Source organism: Vanacampus margaritifer, chromosome 5 (assembly GCF_051991255.1).
Source record: "Vanacampus margaritifer isolate UIUO_Vmar chromosome 5, RoL_Vmar_1.0, whole genome shotgun sequence".
Classification (NCBI taxonomy): Eukaryota; Metazoa; Chordata; class Actinopteri; order Syngnathiformes; family Syngnathidae; genus Vanacampus; species Vanacampus margaritifer.
This window is the reverse complement of record NC_135436.1, coordinates 23442736-23461507: the sequence shown is the minus strand read 5'-3', so window position 1 is coordinate 23461507 and position 18772 is coordinate 23442736. Positions and strand designations below refer to the sequence as shown.

The window sequence follows — 18772 nt, the reverse complement described above, 5'->3', positions numbered from 1 at the left end:
ATAGGTGACAGTTTTTACTTATTTTTTTTTGTATTACACACTTTTCATTACACTTTTAAGGCATTTTGGAACATTAAAACACCGCCAGTACACAAATTAATTATCTTTTTTTTGTATAGCTGAAAGTCAGCACCACAGCAAATTGTGTTCAACTTTGAAGAATCCAAATTATCACGTTGGAAGATGTAGTTGTAGTCTAAAGTGGGGAATAATAAAGAATAAATAATGCGAATACACTTGCATCTTCATAAATAAGAATTATTATAAAAAAGTGAACTTCAGTAGTTCAAGTCAAAAAGCAGCTCATATACAGTACATAGTTTGACGAGCTTATAGCTAATGAAAATCCACAATACTCCATCTCAATAAATATTAATATTACAAAAGAAACAATCTATAAATAGTTCAAAAATTCTCATTAATATAAAAATGAAGTAGGAATTGGCCTTCTGAAATGTATTTTCCTTTGTGTTTAGATCTCTTTTTTTTTTTTACTACAGTTTATTACAGAATGCCATCTAATGTAGAGCTGTCAAAAATTAATTCACTAATCAACAAATAATCAATTATCAAATTAATCGACAACTATTTGAGTAATTGTATGGAGACTTTTTTATTTATTTTTTTAAAATCTGAAACATGTCGACAGTAATTGTTCACAAAAATGAACCCGATTAATCGATGAAATAATTCAGTGTCTCTCAACCGGTCCTCGAGTACCCCTATCCAGCCTGTTTTCCATCTCTCCCTCAGCCAACACATCTGAGGATCATTATCAGGCTTCATGCAGAGCTTTCTGATTAGCTGATCGTTTGAAACACCTGTGTTGGCTGAGGGCGACATAGAAATCAGACTGGATAGGGGTACTTGGGGACCGTGGAAATGTTGTTGTTGGCTTGACCACCGACTATAGAGAAGGATGTCATACTCATCATTCATCTCGCACTTTTTTGGTGCATTTCCAAAGCACGCACTTTCAACGTGCACTAATGCATGCAGTGACACGCTGTATAAAAACGCGCGCACGCAGTCAGCATCCGATTGGCTGCGAGGAATCCCCCCCCCCTATTGCATTCCCCCAACCTACCTACCCACCCCCTCCAAACCAAGTCAGGTCATCTCTCCGGCTGCTCCCCTCTCAAAGTGTCCACTTGATCCGTGACTCGCTGCGGACAGAAGGGGAAAGCGCCTGCGAGAGACCGAGCAAGCGAGCGAGCGAGCGAGAGGGACACGGCGCCATGCTGAGGAACTCCACGCACAGGTTGGTGTCGCTCCGCCGCTTCCTATCGTGCCGCGCTCTAGCGCTAACTTGAGCGCCGTCCTTGCAGAGGCATGCATCCGGGAGAGGAGGCGAGGATGCGCGGCGGGAGTAGCGTGGCGCGGGAGAGGAGACACCTTGCCCTGCGCATCGACAACCAGGTGAGACATTTTTTTTTCTTCTCCCCTTTGGAGCGGCAGTCTTAGCGTGGGTCGGATTCATGCAACAGAAAAATGTTTGTGTGGGTGGATCTCGTCCTCTTCCTCCTCACTCTCGCTCTCTCTCCAGCCTCTCTGAGTGGCACAAGCAATGATGTAATCCACTTTCTGGGCTTTTAAACGGGAGCAGGAAGTTGATCAGACGACGTGGAGGCTCATTGATTAGAATAAAAAGCAGCAGAGATAGAAGAAGTAAAGTGGAGCCATTTGCACAACATTATCAGGCTCACTCCAAGCCAACATGCAACTTTAATTGCGGAGGTTTTCGCCTCCCTGCAGTTCAAATGGATGGATTCAATTTGGTTTTATCTGAATAGGCTTGTAGACACTTTTTTTTTATTTGCCATGGCAACACCTTTAATGCTCTTAAAGGTACTCCTTCAGCCAGATTGTGTCTTTTTACATTACAGAGAATACGGCGCTGTTCTTTAAGCGCATCATTGGACCAAGGGGAGCAATTTTCCTTTCAAGGAACCTGATAGTTACGTTATATATTGTCGGTATACTACGCTCAAAGTACAACATTGTGCTGTTTAGAGATGCAAGCGACATTGATTTTGTAGTATAGACACTTTTTCAGCATGGGGAGCAAATTTGGCATTAAAAAATAGCAAAGCTTTTATGCCGGTGCCTAATATGTCACATTTATTGGTACAGAAATGGACAAGCAACTAACTGCACTCTAGAAATTATGTTGTAATTAACTCATTCACTCAGCCATTTTCATTTGTTGTACTGGATTTTGACTGATTTTGCAAGGCCCACAGAATATTGTGTTCTATTACTATAAAAACATGGAACCTACCAAAAGAAAGTTAAGAGTCTCTTCTTTCATCAGAAAAAAAAAAGTATATTTGTATCTGTTTCCGTTTTGCAGCAATTAGTATTAAAATATATAAGTTTTATCATTATTTACAAACCTGTTGAAAACACTGAGGAAAAGAGCTTTTTGCAACATGGCCCTGGCTGATCTCTTATACTCTACTGCCACCTGCTGGCTGTTTTTGTAATAACTACCATTGCTTTAAGCGTTCTCTTCAATTCAGAGGCAGCATCAAAGCCTTCTGTATATTATGTATGCTAGCATAAAAAAAAAAAACATAAAATGTATAAATACGTTTTTGGGACCATGGTGATATGGATAGAACATATTTATGTTTTTGGGAACAAATTGGTTAAGAACAGGATAGATTAGTAACAAAACATTTCATTGGACTCTTAAAATAATGAACAAACTCATAACTCATATTTTGACCCCCCAAAAAGTTTTAAACACCTCCTCAGGAAGATCTAAATGAATCTGCTCATTCAGTTCTATCCCTGAAATGAAATTATTAATACTAGTGATGTTCAATACCACTTTTTTTCAGACCGATACAAGACCGAGTACTCAACTCTTGAAGTATTGACGATACCGATACTAGTAATAAGTACTGATACTTTACTTTGTTCTTTATTTCAGGCACAAGAGTAAAAATAAACAGGAAGAAAAGAAATAACAAAAACATCAAAATACCGATACCACTAGTTCTTTTGATACATAGCATTTCCCTTAAAAAACAATGATAGATAAATTTAATATTATTCAATCAAAGAACAAATAGTCAGTTATGAGTATGAGAAAATATTAGATGATTTAAGCAGACTTTTGGATTACTTGTATATGAGTGCTAATATTAGAGATTTGGGATGTAATCCGATACTTTGTTTAGTTTTTTTGGATATCAATATCGGCTGGGGACACTCCACGACTTCCATTCTTTTAGGAGCGTGACCATTCATTTATTGTTTTTTTCCCAATCGTGTGCTTCCTGCAAGCATCGCGGTGCACAAGTTCACCTGCTAGCAATGAGCTGCTGAATATTTGATGCCCGTGATGTAGTGTTGCGCATTATTGGCGGCTGAGGAGCAGTGCGAACGCTGTTCCATCACAGCTTTTCCAACTGGCACGGCAATATATTAATATAGCGCAACATACACACACACACACAAGCACCGACAGACAGACATATGTGCGCACACACGGACAGCGCTGCTTAAACTTGCTCCGTTTTTTTTTTCTCTCTTTGGAATCTGCTCCAAACCATTTGCACTTCTCCACCTGACAGTAGAGTTTCATTATCCCCCAAAATGACATTTCCCAAAATTGACGCAGCTTATCTACTCAAGAGGAGTTCACCTCCGTGGAGGACACTTGCTGCCCCCCCCCCCCCCCCCACGGAGAAAGCTCTATAAGCAGTAATCGGCGTGTGAAATATGAGTGAGGATATAGAAATGCAGTTTATTGGATATAGAGGCCGCTCCACTTGCTGGTGTCTGTGGGAGGGATTCCGGTTCATCACTCAGGCGTGACCCCCCCCCACCCCCACCCTCCTCTCCCCTTCTTCATTCCACCCTCCCCACCCCACCGCTGAGAGACACGTTCATCTGTCCAGCTATTACCCCATAATCAATGGGACAGCACAGTTTTTACGGCCAACGGGCTGGTGCTGTTAACCATTTTACACAAAGCTTATTTAAGTAGCACGCCACAGAGAGGGGGCAAACCCCCCCCCCCCCCCCCCCCTTAATGGGGTTAGGCATGAAATACACAGTGCAGGTGGCATTGTTGACGCAGCACTTGTAGCTAGAATGATGAAGTCATCCATCACCATCCAGCATGAGGTCGCTCCCGATCCGAGCGCCCCAGCATGCAACGCTCTTAATCAGAACATCTGCTTCACGGCTCAACCTGGAAGCACAGATGCTGTGATCGAAGTCGGAGGATGTTAATGACGGGGGTTATCATTTTTCTCAAGTGTGTGATACGTACATACCGGCAACAATATTTTAACATGATTGTAAGATGCATTGTGTTTTTGTTTTGTGTTTTGCATCATACCTAAAGCTGTTTTGCTAAGACAACTGCAATACTGTTAATTGAATGTCTCTGTGACAATGGCAATACATTTTTTTGTGTCTAATCCTAATTAAAAACTGATGTAAGGATATCCAAACATCACAATAAATGATCACAGTATGAACCTCACGATACGATAAATTATCACAACATTGTGGCAAGGGTGATATATATATATATATATAAAACTCTCGATGCACGCACACATTGTGAATCAAGTCAATTTGTGGAGGATTTGCATTCCCTTTCATCTGGCCATTAGTGTGTGTCTTCAACGCAAGTGACTAAAACATGCCTAATTAAAATTAAACTGCACTAATAAATAAGGATTTAACGATATATACAAACGTCGCGATACGGTATTATCACGATATACAAACGTCACGATACGGTATTATCACGATATGAACTTCTCGATACAGTAATTATCACGATATTGTAGGAAAGATGGTAATATTAATAAAGGTCATGATATTTAAAAAAAAAAGATGCGAGATTTGGAGGCAGTTTTGAGCCTAAAACAGACATCGATTGTGAAATGAGTCAATGATTTATGTTATTTAAATTAAAAGAAGTAAGAGTAGTAGAAGAAGAAATACTGGAGGAGATGCTTGGTATACTGTCCGGCTTACCTGGTAACTCGATTGTGTAGAACTGAACTACCTCATACTGAGTTTTTTTTCTAATATTCTGGAGATCTTTTTTAGTGAGATAAAAGTGATTATCCAGTGCCAGACTCTTTCTAAAGACGGAATATTTGAACTCTTGTATTAGATTTCATTAGCTGTGCCTATAAATGAGTCGAGTGTGAACCTTGGTTGTGTGAAGTAGCTCTTGACTGTTGCCATGTTTGTAGTCATTTCCCTGCCATTACCAGGCCTTGCGGGGTTGAGAGTATCGTCTCAATGAGTGAGCTTACGCTTTGATCACTGAGGAAAAAAAAAAAACCTCATCGTGATGGAAGCCAGCGTACTTGTGTGTGTGCGTGCGTGCGTGCGTGAACACGCTTTCATCCCCCCCCCCCCCCCCCGCCCTCTCACCGTATGTTAGCCAGAGCCTCTCTCTACCGGTAAAACGTAGCGGCGGGAATAGTTTCAAGTGCTCCATTTTGCATTTTGATACACTGTGTGATCATGTTCTCGCTCCCCTCGCCTCGCCGATGTCTCTTTCTTCTTCTTCATCTGGTCCTTCACTCGCTCATTACACTCATTAGATATGTGCCCCCCCCCGAATACTCTTTTTAAATATTTGTACACATAAATGCATTTAAAGCACAAGGATATACAACTACAATAATGAATTTCAATTGTATTTATTTAGCTGGAATTACATTTGGACAAGTTAAGAAAGAGAACTAGGTGAACTTTTAATCAGCTTTTAATCGAGATCAACTGTCAATCAAAATGTTTTTAATTAAATGACTCATAGTGTAAAGACTTCTACATTTCTCAAGAGCTATCATGTGTGGTCACACGTATCGTACATACCAGAAACCGCCACTGGCAGACTTTAACTTTGGCATTCAGAGTGTGGAAAAAGTTAGTACCCATAAAGACTATAACAACTTGTGGTAGAGATACATCACAAAACACAAATAGAAATGAAATAGGCTGACAAAATATTTATATGGTTGTTTAATTCCACACTTGACGGGTGGGTCGGCGCTCCAGAGACCCAATTATTTGTTTTCAAGCAATTAAAAAGTCGATTTTTCATAATATGCTCCTTTTAAATGAAATTGATTTACGCTAATTCAGACCTAATGCACATCTCGACTGCTGCGGCTCCTTTTCATCAGTCACTTCCTCGCGTGTCCAGCTGCAGCTCACCAGACATTAGACCGATGCAGATGTGTAACACTGCCGGTCCGATCCAGAGTGATTGGTGTGTGTGCGTGAGTACATGCTGACCTGCCTGAGTGTATGAAGAATATGTGCATGTATGTGTAGTCATGAATGTGAATAACACAAGCACTCCTACAAATGATTTTAGGAACGCATCTACAAATTTTTCATCAGCAAATTACTATTTGCGCCGCACAGCGTATCGATCGTCCTTTTATTTCAAATTAGAAAATAATGCGATTGCGTTGTGGGGGGATTGTGGCGTTCCTATCGACGTTTCATGCAATCACGCGGTTCTCCTGTCATCAGCCGCAACCACCTTGCTCCTTTTTTTTTTTTTTTCCTACTTCCAACTTGGAAGTGTTTTTCACCCTCTGCGGTGACCCGGACTTTACGGCCGGTTGTAAACACGCAAGGTGCCGCAGGACAATAATGAAGGCATCTGCAAAATAAGACGAGCGACTCGGCCTCCGATGTAACTTTTAATATGTGATAGTTCACTTTTGAAATATTGCCGTCCGAATTAAAAATTCCATTATCTTGTCATGAAGATGTAGTAGTGGCGCGCTGAATTCGTAATGGATGGTGTTTGATGAGATGAATCTATATTCAGATGCAAAGAAAAGCCAACTTTAGGCAATTTATCATGGACGCCAATGCTTAATTGAACATCTGGCAAGAGAGAGAGCTGTGAGTTTTCTTGTTAATGTAGCTTTGAGTTAAAAGTTTTTTTTTTCCCCCCATTTAGTTTCTTTTTGTGGTTGTTTTGAACAGTTGCTGTCATTCCCAGTGCAGATGTTCACTTCCATAATATGAACTCACTGGTCCCAATATTCGTTTTAGTATTTCAGCAGTGAATTGGAGCCTTTCCCAGCTTTTCCAGCTCACATAACAAACAAGCAGCAGTTTGCTATAGTGAACACATTTTCAGAGAAAGAGGTTTCAAACTGTTAAATATATCCTTGGTGTCTACCTAAACATTGTTTTTGTATTTAAAACAACTTTGGTTGACAGTCCGCTAGCTTAATGTTAACGCTTAATGGCAAACACCACTGGTGGGCTAACAAATAGCATCCATGTGACACTTTTTTTTTTTTTTTTTTAAGGAGAGCTCAGTATTGTTCATTCGATTTGACATGTCATCATTGCTCTCCTTTTTTATTTTTTATTAAATTTTATATATATATATATATATATATACAGTATATATATATATATATATATTATATGTGTGTGTGCGTGTGTGTGTGTGCGTGCGAGCGTGTTTGTAGACATCAGTTCACCTAAAACCTATTAAAAAAATCCCATACTAATAATATAATATAATAATAAATTGCCAAATGCAGAAACATCAATGTAAGTTATCACGATGTGGTGGCTCTCGCTAACAGGCAGAATTAAGTAACCAGAATTAGGTTAAAAGATTCTATATACGTAGACCATATTTCTATAAATTTTGATATTTGGTTTTTATTTGAGGCAGATATTTTTTCCATTAAAATGTGATTTATGAGGAGGTTAGACCATTGGTCGATATTCAGAGTTTGTTTATTTTTGCAGTTAGCAGTTATTTTTCCAAATAGCATCCATGTGACTCTTTTCTAATGCTTTAAGGAATGGATAATCAACAATACTGATTTAATATTGACTAATATTGCTGATTAGTGAGTCACTTTAATTAGTTGTGGAAAACTTTAGTTTTGAACATCTGATCCAATTTACTGTGAGGAAAAGTGGTTCAGATAATGAATGGATGGATGATGTAATTTAATGTATCTTTTATTATTATTTATGTACTGTATAAAAAGTATATACTGTATCTAATTTAATTAATTAATTAAATTAATTTAAAAAATGTTCGGAACCCATTGTGTTCGTGCATTGAGGACTACCTGTACTGTATTATACACTCAGACAGTTGGCTCAAAAATAACCCAACTATGGGTCAAAAATGGACCGATCCTCGAGGTCAATTTGAGTCAAGAAATGGGTCTTGGTGTAAAACAATTCCTAAATATTTGTCAGATCATTTACTTAAGTAAAAAAAAAAAAGGGTCATTTTATATAAAACAACCCAGAAGATTGGGTCAAATTGACCCATAAAGTGAAGCGGTCCATTTTTGATCTATAATTGGGTCACTTTTGACCCAACTGTTTTTAGAGTGTACTGCTGCCTGGTGGCCAAGTCACACAGACAAGTAGTAGATGAATTAACGGTAATTAAATTTATTACAGTAACTTTTTATAAGGTGCAGTATTATAGAGTGCAATTTTCTTTAATTAAAAGGCATTAGGATTTTTTTTGTCTGACTTACTGACTTAAGTTTATGCTGCAATTGTTAGAATTTTGTAAAGTTGGACACTCAAAATGTCGAATAAATCTGCTTTTGTTTATTTAAAAAAAAAAAATCATAGGAAGAGAACCATGAAGAAAAATGGCAATATTGAGGAGGGGAAAGGAATTGCAAATAAATTATATTTCTAAATTGTCTAGCTCTAGTAGAAACGGATTGATGTCATTTCCATTCATTTAACGAGGAAAGATGATTTGCAATGTTTTGCGTTACAAGCACAAATTAATCAAACTCATATCTTAAGGCACCAGTTGTACTAACATCATGACTGAACAACATTGCTTAAGTTCTTCCTTATGAATGGACACAAATTTCCGTAGCTCCACATTTCCTTCCACTTCCTGTCATTTGTTATGACCAGGTGTCTAAATACTTTTGAGCATATTGTGTACATCTTGATGGCGAGCTGGACAATGGTTGATAGAGTTGCATTGCTCATTTATTTCATTTGCATTGTCCCAATTAGCTCAATGGCAGCATCAGCCTGTGTTGAGCTGGTTGACACACGCACACGCATTTATGGATAATCAGCCTTTAACTGCACTCTGTGTGTTATTTACATTCATGTGAACAGATCGAGAAATACAGTCTTGTGAGCAATAAACAGCTAAGAGAGAGACGTGCTAAACTCAAACGACTCTCATTAGTGCGCAGACCTCTGCCAGGGCTGAAAAATCCTCATTTGGATCAGCACCAAACTGCTTCATTGATAGCCAAAACCCTGCCCGCTTTCTCATGTCTGCCGTTGTTTTTGACATGTACATATGTTTTCTCACTCCGTATAGGAAGAAGTGAAGCGGTATCATCGCTACTGCAATCACAGTGGAGGGCAAACGGCTCCCAAGGTGGAGAGGTAAGACTGCACATACAGCGTTATTGACACAAATACATAAACAAGCGATACCTTACCTACAAGGTCAAACACACTCCATCCAGGGAAGGTAATCCATATATTACACAAATGCTACTTTGAAACCCTAATTCTAATTTCAGACTGAATAGAACCCTGAATTGAAAACCTCTACCTAAATTAAAACCCTAACCCTGTCTAAAAGCACCTATTTGAACTTTTTTCCATTTATCTTATTTATTGCTAACTTGTGGAAAATCTTAAAATAAGCAAATTCAACTCATGAAACCCAAGTTCAGGGCCTTTGATGTTGTTAAATTGTCATCTTAAAATGTGGAAAATGCTTGTTTTAAGCCTCACAGTACTTAAAACTGGCTGTTAACACTCAATGCCAAGACTGCTTGATCAAATATGATAATTAAGTAATAGGTATCTTAACCCCTGGGCGTTATTTGACCATTTTTTGGCTTTTTGTTGGTTCTGACCAAGCCATTTCAAAATAAAATAACGCCCAGGGGTTTTAAAAGAAGCACAATGATCGTGTCTGACAATTTCATTTTAAGTAAAAATAACTCGTCAGAGCAAAATAAGTACATTTAGGTTAACTTTAAGAAATTAGATCTTACTTAAGATTTCAGTTTTTGCAGTGTGACACAAACACGTGGTGACCATCAGGCCATCGAGCCCACTGTTAATGACCTAAAACTCTGACCCAGGCCTAAAACCTTACTTTAAATCCCAAACACTGGCTTTAACCTCTAATCAGAAACCCTAACTGTGTCTTGAAACCCCACCCCTGGCTCATCTCTCCCATGTCTTTCTTATCCTTGCTCCGTCTCAGTCACCCCCAGAAGAGCGAAGTGGAGGCAGACAACAGGCCTCATCGCCGCGGGCAACAGCAGCCACACCTGGAAATCAAGGCTATTGTGTGAGTCTCACCTCGATTTTCCAAAGCCCGTTCTGCTCATTATTTCCTCATTTGGTCACTTTCACCTTGCACATGACCGGGTGCGCTCATTGCCTCCCAGCTGCTGTGCGGAAACCTCCCACTCAAACCTCCCACTCAAACCTCCCACTCGTTGAGAGTCGAGGCCACGCTGCCACGTCGCCGCTTTCCGAGGTGTAACGGGGTAAAACGGCTCTCGCCTGCGGCTTTTCCTTCCATGAAAGTGGAGATTAGAACGGGGAAAGCCATTGTTTCTGTGTAGAGTTAATATGATTGCGACGCAGAGGGCCGAGACCGACTTCCAGGGAAAGCGGTGGATCAAGAGGGAATGGGCGCGAAAGTAAAAGTGGAGAAAATGGGCTTGGAAGGAAGAAAAGGGCAAAGGTATTGGTTTGGGGAGCTCGGGTTTCTGCTTCTTGATTCAATTTGTTCCATTTGCTTCAGCTGTCTCTCTGCTCCAGCAGAGGTGAATGTGTTTCTCCATCGGGTAATTGATGCGACACCCCACAGTGTACCTCGGCGTCGGGGCCACTCGGGGTATGAAAGAATAGTGGAGAGTGAGGGGCACTCTCGGCCAGATGGATGGGGCGAGGTCAGGACAGGCCGAACACATTCTACAGGCGGAAAATAGACGTTAATCAAAAAACTGAAGAAATGGGCGCGCAAGGAAGAGAAATGTTGTAGTGACTGTGACATCATCGAGATGACCTGCAATCCATAAAAACATATTACGAGCTCGGAAAAATCATCACAAAAGCTATAGAGCGGAACTATCCTAATTCTTGTGTGTGATTCAAGGAACATGTTTTTTTTTTTTTTTTTTTTTTTTACCGTTCTAGAATAAAGTGTAATTACACATCCGCTACAGTAGGTGGCAGTTTGGAGAGCGTGTAAAGAGTATAAGCTGCTCTGCAGAGATGTACTTAAATCAATGTCATAGATAAATGAAGCTATTTATAGTCACACCTAAGAGAGCGGGCATGACAAAAACAAAAAAAAATTATTGATTTAGAAAGATTTTTTAAAAATTCAACGTCTATGTGCAATACATTTTAATTGATTTATTTTTTTAAGCACAGTGTTTAAGTTCAAATTGTGTAATAATGTTATATTGGCTTACATTGATATTAAATATTCTTTTTAACAATAATTTTAATGAGTACTACGCTACTGTATTTTACTGTTGTGCTTAGAGAGTTAAATATTGTTTTAGTATATGTAATAGTATATGTCAAAAAAAATGATTAGAATACAAAATAATCAATTAGAGGATGTTTGCAAATTAATTGCATTTTTGCACTAAAATAATTTAGAAAATTTAGAGGATGTTTGTTTGACCTTCATTTTAGGTATCAGGTACTCATGGAGGCTGCTGATACCAGCCACCAATACTTAAGAATACTTGAAAATCTGATATTGCGTAAGTCATCCTCAGTCGTACTTGCTACTACACTGCAACAGTTTGACACATCAGTGAATCATCTGTGTCAGAAAGAACGGTTTTGTTCACAATGTTTTGTTATTGTGTTAAATGAAATTTTATGTGTCAAAAGTACCTGAGCTATCGGTATTTGGTATTAGTGAGTGCTCAAAGAGGGAATGCTCATACTGGTATCGGACTGAAAAACTATGTAAATTTATTTCAAATAGGTAAATGATGTTATTTTTTTTTTTTTATATATGAATTAAAACTAACTAACTTGACTCCCATGTCACTCACCACCTTTTAAAGCCACACACGCTCTAAGTCAATAGTTTCTTATTTCATACAGCTCTTGTAATGGTTCTCATTAGATGTAGGTGAGGCATAAGCCAGATGAAAAATGTTCACCGTCTGTCTCCGTTGCCTTCCACTCGGCAACATCAGGTGAGCTCAGGTAAATCTATTTTCTTTGCCATCACTCAAACCTTCCTCCACTTTCCAGCATCCAGCGCGCCTGGCGCGCCAGCGTGTCGCGTCGAGGAAGCTGGCAGGAACATGACAAGAATGGAAGCAGCCAGAGTCCCGACGACACCGTTACGACCACCGACCTTTTCCCGGTAAGAAAAAGACAAATGCTGTGACAGGAGCCTTGTGAGGCTGCGCTGAGCGGAGAGGCTAATAAAGCAGGAGGGCGGGCGGGGGGAGTCAGGAAGGGAGGGGTGTTTACCTTCAGTGTCATCTGCGGCGGCACGAGGGTCGCGTCGGCATAGGCGGATCGGGGCGCCAGCTGGCTTGCCGCCCAGATCCTTAATTAGCCCTTAATTAGGTAAATTTTCAAAGCTGGTTGATTGATTAATGAAGTGTCTTTGGCCGTGTCCTCCCCTGTCTACACCTCCCCTCCATCTCCCCTCCCTCCCTCCGCACCTCATGCGTTTCCCGAGGGAGACGGGGGCAGAAATTAAACAGTGCTCACAGGGCATGGCAGCCAAACAAAAGGCAGAGGTGTTGAAGATAAACAGTCACAACAGAAGGCTGAGACGAATGCAAATAAAAGATGCCTTTATATTGAAAGGAAAGACAAGGACTCACACGCACACGCACGCGCACGCACAGTTTGCTGCCTTGACAGTGCATGCACAGCTCCAGTCATGCATTTAGCACAAACCCTTTGCAGAGACAGAACAATATGATGTCATGTCTGCATTTTCACTGCTTTGTGTGTATGTGGCCGCAAAAATAAATAAATAAATAAGTAAAATGAAGATTCCCTTAACAAACAGATGGACTGGTCTCCTGGTGGGACTGTGTGTGTGTGTGTGTGTGTGTGTGTTTGCATGTTTGTTTTCAGCTTGTTTGTTCTGCTTGAAGGAGTTTGTACTTCATTAGCGCAGCTGCAAATGGCTTCTTAATGACAAAGTTGCTGTAACTTAAAAGCCAAAATCACATACACACACATACCGAAGCAAACAAAGTGCCCCAAAATGATGCATATTGCCCCAGTAAATATAAAAATAAAAAATGGAATATTCTACGTAGACAATAATGGAAGACTTGACTAGAAATCCACAGTAGCTTCTGGTGAGTTTGTGTATCAGGGCTATTTTAATACGCAAACTGGGACACTGGTTCACCAGCATGCAGAAGCTGTTTTTAGGGAAGTAGTGCAGGAGTGATGGCCAATGATTTCACACTGGTCCTGCCTGCTTAGAACATGTGTATATTATTTAAAATTACATAATGGTCATTTATGTTTGGTTTATTAGCAGGAGTGTGCCCCCTTTAAATCCTATAGCCAGTGATGTAAGTTGGTTTTGTACATAGAATAAGTCCAAACACATCATAAAGTATGCTAGAACTCCACTTTACATTACTGCCACTTGCAGGCCTGGAGTGTAACTGCAAAATGTTCATTCAGGTTCAAACAGGTCAGATGGAAATTCTCAGTATTATATAGCCTTCTCTGAGTTCCACTATGGTTTGTTGTGCTTTTTCCACGTTGCTTTCTTCAGGCTTCTGATTGGCTAAAATGGCCTAACCTGCCTTGGCACATGCAGGGTTTCCCCTACTGCTTTATAGGCCTGGCGGGCCACCAGCCTAAACATCACGCCCCCGAACGATGAAAAATAATTGCTTGGATGTTATGTTCTGAATACAGACGCTCCCCACCTTACGAACGAGTTACGTTCCGGACGATCGTTGGTAAGGTGAATTTGTTCGTAAGTTGCTTCAGTGCTATATTTTGTATTATAATTTATGTTTAAAGCCTATATAAGTATATTGAAGGTTTATATAAGTATGTTTAAGGCTTGTACAAGTAACCTGCATTGGTTTGTACTGAAAAAAACTTTTAATAAAATGGAGAGAATACGTACAGTACTGTACTGTACTACGTATGTTAGAGAGAGAGAGCGAGAGACACACACAGTATGTACATGTACGTAATAAGATAAATAAAATGAAGTTCAACTTACTTTTGGAAGATGTACTCGATGCTTAAGGAGATGATGGAGGAGGAGGAAGAGGAGGATTTTATATCATGAGAGATTCTTCGTCGTCGCTGGAATCGGCTTCAAAAGTTATTTCCTCCTCCATGGGGACCGGCGTTTTCTTCCTCCTCCTCCTCGACACGTTGCTGAGCCTCCAATGAGCTCTCACAGCGCCAATCGTCGGTATTAGCGGCGGAAAGAAGCACTACGCGCAATACAAAATCTAACTTACAGCATCTCTTTCCGAACATTTTTCGACATACTGTACGCGCAGAAATGTTCGTATGTACCGTTGTTCGTAGTAGGGGAGCGTCTGTACATCTAACAAACAATTTCAGAATTAAAAGAAATAGTAAAGTTTCCACATGATGATGAGGAAAAGCTCAGCATGTGTACTCAAGATGACCACGATACCACACCACAGATATTAAAATGTCTCCACTATCATTTTTCGAGCCTATAAGCGAGGGGAAAAAAATCGCTCTTAAAACACCCCGCACCACATGATAATCACTCAGAATCATTTTTCAGAGACATCCAAGAATTGGCCTTTTTGCTGATTTGGATTGGAAGTGAGCAAAAATGTGGAAATTCATCCTGAGCGTGGGTACAATATGTACGTCCACCACATAAGTTGAAGTATATGGAACGCTCTTGTGGATTCCAAGGATCTTGGCAAGCTGCTGGTCTGTAAGGGGAGGGGAAGAGCCACAGTGTGTTGGGTTCAAACGTTCTTCGTGCATATTTCATGAAACTCTGCTATTGCATACACACAAACCAACACGCCTGCACTCACACTGTTCCAGACTGCAACATCCACTGGGGTTTTCTCCCTTTGCTTTCCATCTACAAACACTCTCCAGTGACAACACCAAGAATTCAACTTTGTTTGTCTCCACGTCAACTTGGCCGCAACTACTGCGCCTCTCCCTGGGAGTCTTCTCGTGTGTATTTGTATGCCGAGCCTCAACGGACACGGGCCTGCTGTAAACTATTACCTATACACAGAGGCGTCGAGCCCTACATGCCCCGGCTCTCGCCTTCCCGGGCCTTCCGATAGTAAATCAATAGATCTGACACTTTGAACACACCGCTTTCCCCCCCACCTTTGCCCACCTGCGGGGGTTGGGTGTGCGCTATGTCAAAGGCAGAGTTGCTGCAACCTAGGTAGTGTCCTGCAGGAGTGTGTACTAGTGCAGCCTTTTATCGACACAGCGTGTCAGCTCCTGGCAAATCAACACTGTGACATTTGGACGTTTTATGACGAGCGGGGGGGGGGGGGGGGGAATTTGACAAATTCTGGATTGTAAAGAATGGATACAGGGAGAACGCATTAGAGCTTAATGCGATTGGATAAAGATCTGCAGAGGAGGGACAGTTGGATCGAGCGCTAACGTAGGCGATTATGAAGCAGCTTGTTTTGCATTTAACCAGCAAATGGTGAACCTGAGTGGCGCTCTGGAACAATTTAGTCCTCAATTACTCTAACCGCCGTGTTTTGGTAAACATTAAAGGCAATTCAGTCTTCAGTGACTTAGGTTTTTTTCAACTTGAACCCATTAAGGCCTGCCAAAACATGCCTCTAAAAAACTATGAGTGACTTTAGAATTTTCATGGAAATTCAACAATATTCTCAGCTCCTGGAGCTTCTGATAGAAACATAAATCCCAAAACATTTCAGAGCTTACACCTGTGGTGTTTGCATAGACTTAAGTTTATTATTATAAACCTTCAATCAAATCAACAGACAACTGTGTCGCATCTGCTGATATATTTACCCTTCAACACTGGAGCGCAGTTGTAAAAACCTCAGGGAACCGAGTGGTAATTACTCGTCGCCCATTCCGTTACAAAACCGCTGAAATTTTCAACATCTTCACTGACTACGTTTACATGCAGGCAATATACCTTACAAAACCCGAATATTCCAATATTCACACAAAACCCGAATATTCCAATATTCGGGTTTTGTAAGGTCATGTAAACACACACAATAATCTGAATATCCTCTTATTCGGGTTTTTAAAAACCCTAATAAGACCCCTGAGTCACCCCTTTCAAAACCCAAATTCTTGCGCATATAAATACATTCGGAATACCTCGATTGAACGGGGCATTGCTGTGCGCATACTCTCTATTTTCTTCTTGGTCTTCATTTCTTCTTCTTTGCTTATTTTAGTTTACAAAGAATCTTGGTATTTGTAGTAACGACTTGTATGCGCAGCTCCGTCCACTGATTCGAAGTCCTACCGCGTTCAATTGATGATCAATTACTGTTATTTATTTCATAACTCCCAAGAATCTGCGTCAGCCATGAATGCTAGAATAAAATCCCAAGAAATGCTACGAGGCCCATGTCGCCCTCTTGTGTATATCCTGATGCATTTCATCGGCTAAGAGACCAAGAATTGGTCCAAGTAAAACAAAATGACGTATCCGCTCTCCTGGCTACAAAGGTAGAAGAGCGCTAGAGTGCTCCCGGCTCTAGTGGTAGAAACGCGGTAATGCACTCCCGGCCTTAAAAGGAACCCCGATTGTAATGACAAGTTTGCTCTATATTATTTATTTGTTTGTTACTAACATAACTATGAGATTCATTTTTCAAAAATAATTTCCAGTTTAATACATTTTGTAAAAACTTTATTTGGACGTATGCCACCACTGTTGAATGGTGGCTCTCTCTCTCTGCCGAGCAATGTGAAACGAGTACAAAGAAAGCAAGGTAAGCCTCCGTAGCGTTCCTAAAGGGACGATCAAAACTCTGGAATGCGTCTGGTGAATGACGAGAGCACTGCTTGGGCGAGGGTGACTCTCCTGATCGCATGTTGCTTCTTTAGGAACGCTACGAGGCTTATGCGCGTTTCACACATCTAAATAAAGTTTCTACAAGATGTAGTAAACTGGAAATGATTTTTTTTTTCTTTTTCTGGAGAGCTCAGTATTGTTCATTCGGTAATTTTACCGATTTGACATGTCATCATCATTGCTCTCTTTTTTTATTTATTTATTTAAAATTTATTTATTTTATTTGATAACTTACATTGATGTTTCTGCATTTGGCAATTTATTATTATATTATATTATTAGTATGGGATTTTTTTTTAAATGGGCTTTAGGTGAACTGATGAATACGCACGCACGCACATGCACATGCTCACCCACATACAAAAAAAATTAAAAAATATATATATATGTGTGTACATGTGTATATATATGTATATATATTTAAAAAAAAATAAATACATGAAAAATAAAAAAAAAGAGAAAGAAAAAAAACCATTTTTTTTTTTAATTTATATTTTTTTTTAAAAAAGGAGAGCAGTGATGATGTCAAATCGAATGAACAATACTGAGCTCTCCTGGAAAGAAAAAAAAATATATATTTATTTTATTTTTTTTATTTTGTATGTGGGTGAGTGTGTATTCATTAGTTCACCTAAAACCTATTAAAAAATCCCATACCGTTCACCTAAACCGAACACTTCCAGCCAGAGTCGTGAGGCCGTCAGGAGACCCGAGGAAGGACCAAAGAAAGGAAAGGAAAGTGAAATCCAGCACCGACCAGACACCACCACTGGAAATGATTTTTGAAAAATGAATCACATAGTTATATTTAGTAACAACCAAATAAATAATATAGAGCAAACTTGTCATTACAATCGGGGTTCCTTTTAGTGGGTTAAAGGTTCAATGAACCTAACATACTTATTTTGTAAAAGCAATTCAGTCTTCAAACAACCATGTTTTTTGAATTATCAAAAACAATTTAGTCGGTAGTCGGGTTGGTCTGTCGGAGCTACAAAGAGAAAATTGACGGACACGGGTTTTGGGGTGTAAGTGGAAACTTTTGCATATTCATTAAAAAGTTAACATTAGCTATTCATTCTCCATCCCTATAAAGGATCCACAATTGTTATCTAGACAACATCTGGGATTGTCAGTATGACTGAGTTGAACTGGAGCCGATCCCAGCTGACAACGGTCGAGAGGCGGCGTACACATCGAACAAGTCGCCAGTCAGTCGCGTTCCATTGGTTTCACTTGTAGAAATGATCAGCGCTTTGTTGCAGATGAAGCGCTGATTGCATCATCGCCCAGGAAGTCATAACACACTTCTACTCCTGCATTAATATGCAGTAAGACGGGAAATAGAGAATGAACGTGAGAGACCGCCATTGAACCTCATCAGGACTCAGGCAACTTTATGCATCCATGGGCGTGTTTGTGTTGTGGACATTGATCTACTCCCAGCCTTGTGACATTTTTTTATTATTATTCTTGTAGCCGGGAAAGTGTTAGTGTAAGCATTCCTGCAGCCTTGCGTGGGAGATCATTCCCTCATCTCTCACAGCCCCACACTCTCGCAACGGAACGTGACGGCTTCATCCATACCTTCTGCTCCCCTCCCTCAATCCCCTCGTTCCCCAGCCGCTCGCTCGAAAGTCATCTTTTGCTCTCCCACACACACACACATGCGTACCCACAGAGACACAC

General features: G+C 40.2%; 1 protein-coding gene across 1 annotated transcript in view; it reads left to right on the top strand.

Annotated features, from left to right (window-relative positions):
• Nucleotides 1-1104: 1104 nt before the first annotated feature.
• schip1 (schwannomin interacting protein 1) overlaps nt 1105-18772 on the top strand; it is a 257075-nt gene continuing 239407 nt past the window's right edge. The window contains exons 1-5 of the mRNA XM_077566205.1: nt 1105-1261; nt 1329-1419; nt 9359-9426; nt 10265-10351; nt 12295-12409. Coding sequence (XP_077422331.1) covers nt 1239-1261; nt 1329-1419; nt 9359-9426; nt 10265-10351; nt 12295-12409 — 384 coding nt within the window. The 5' untranslated portion in view covers nt 1105-1238. The remainder of the gene's footprint in view (nt 1262-1328; nt 1420-9358; nt 9427-10264; nt 10352-12294; nt 12410-18772) is intronic.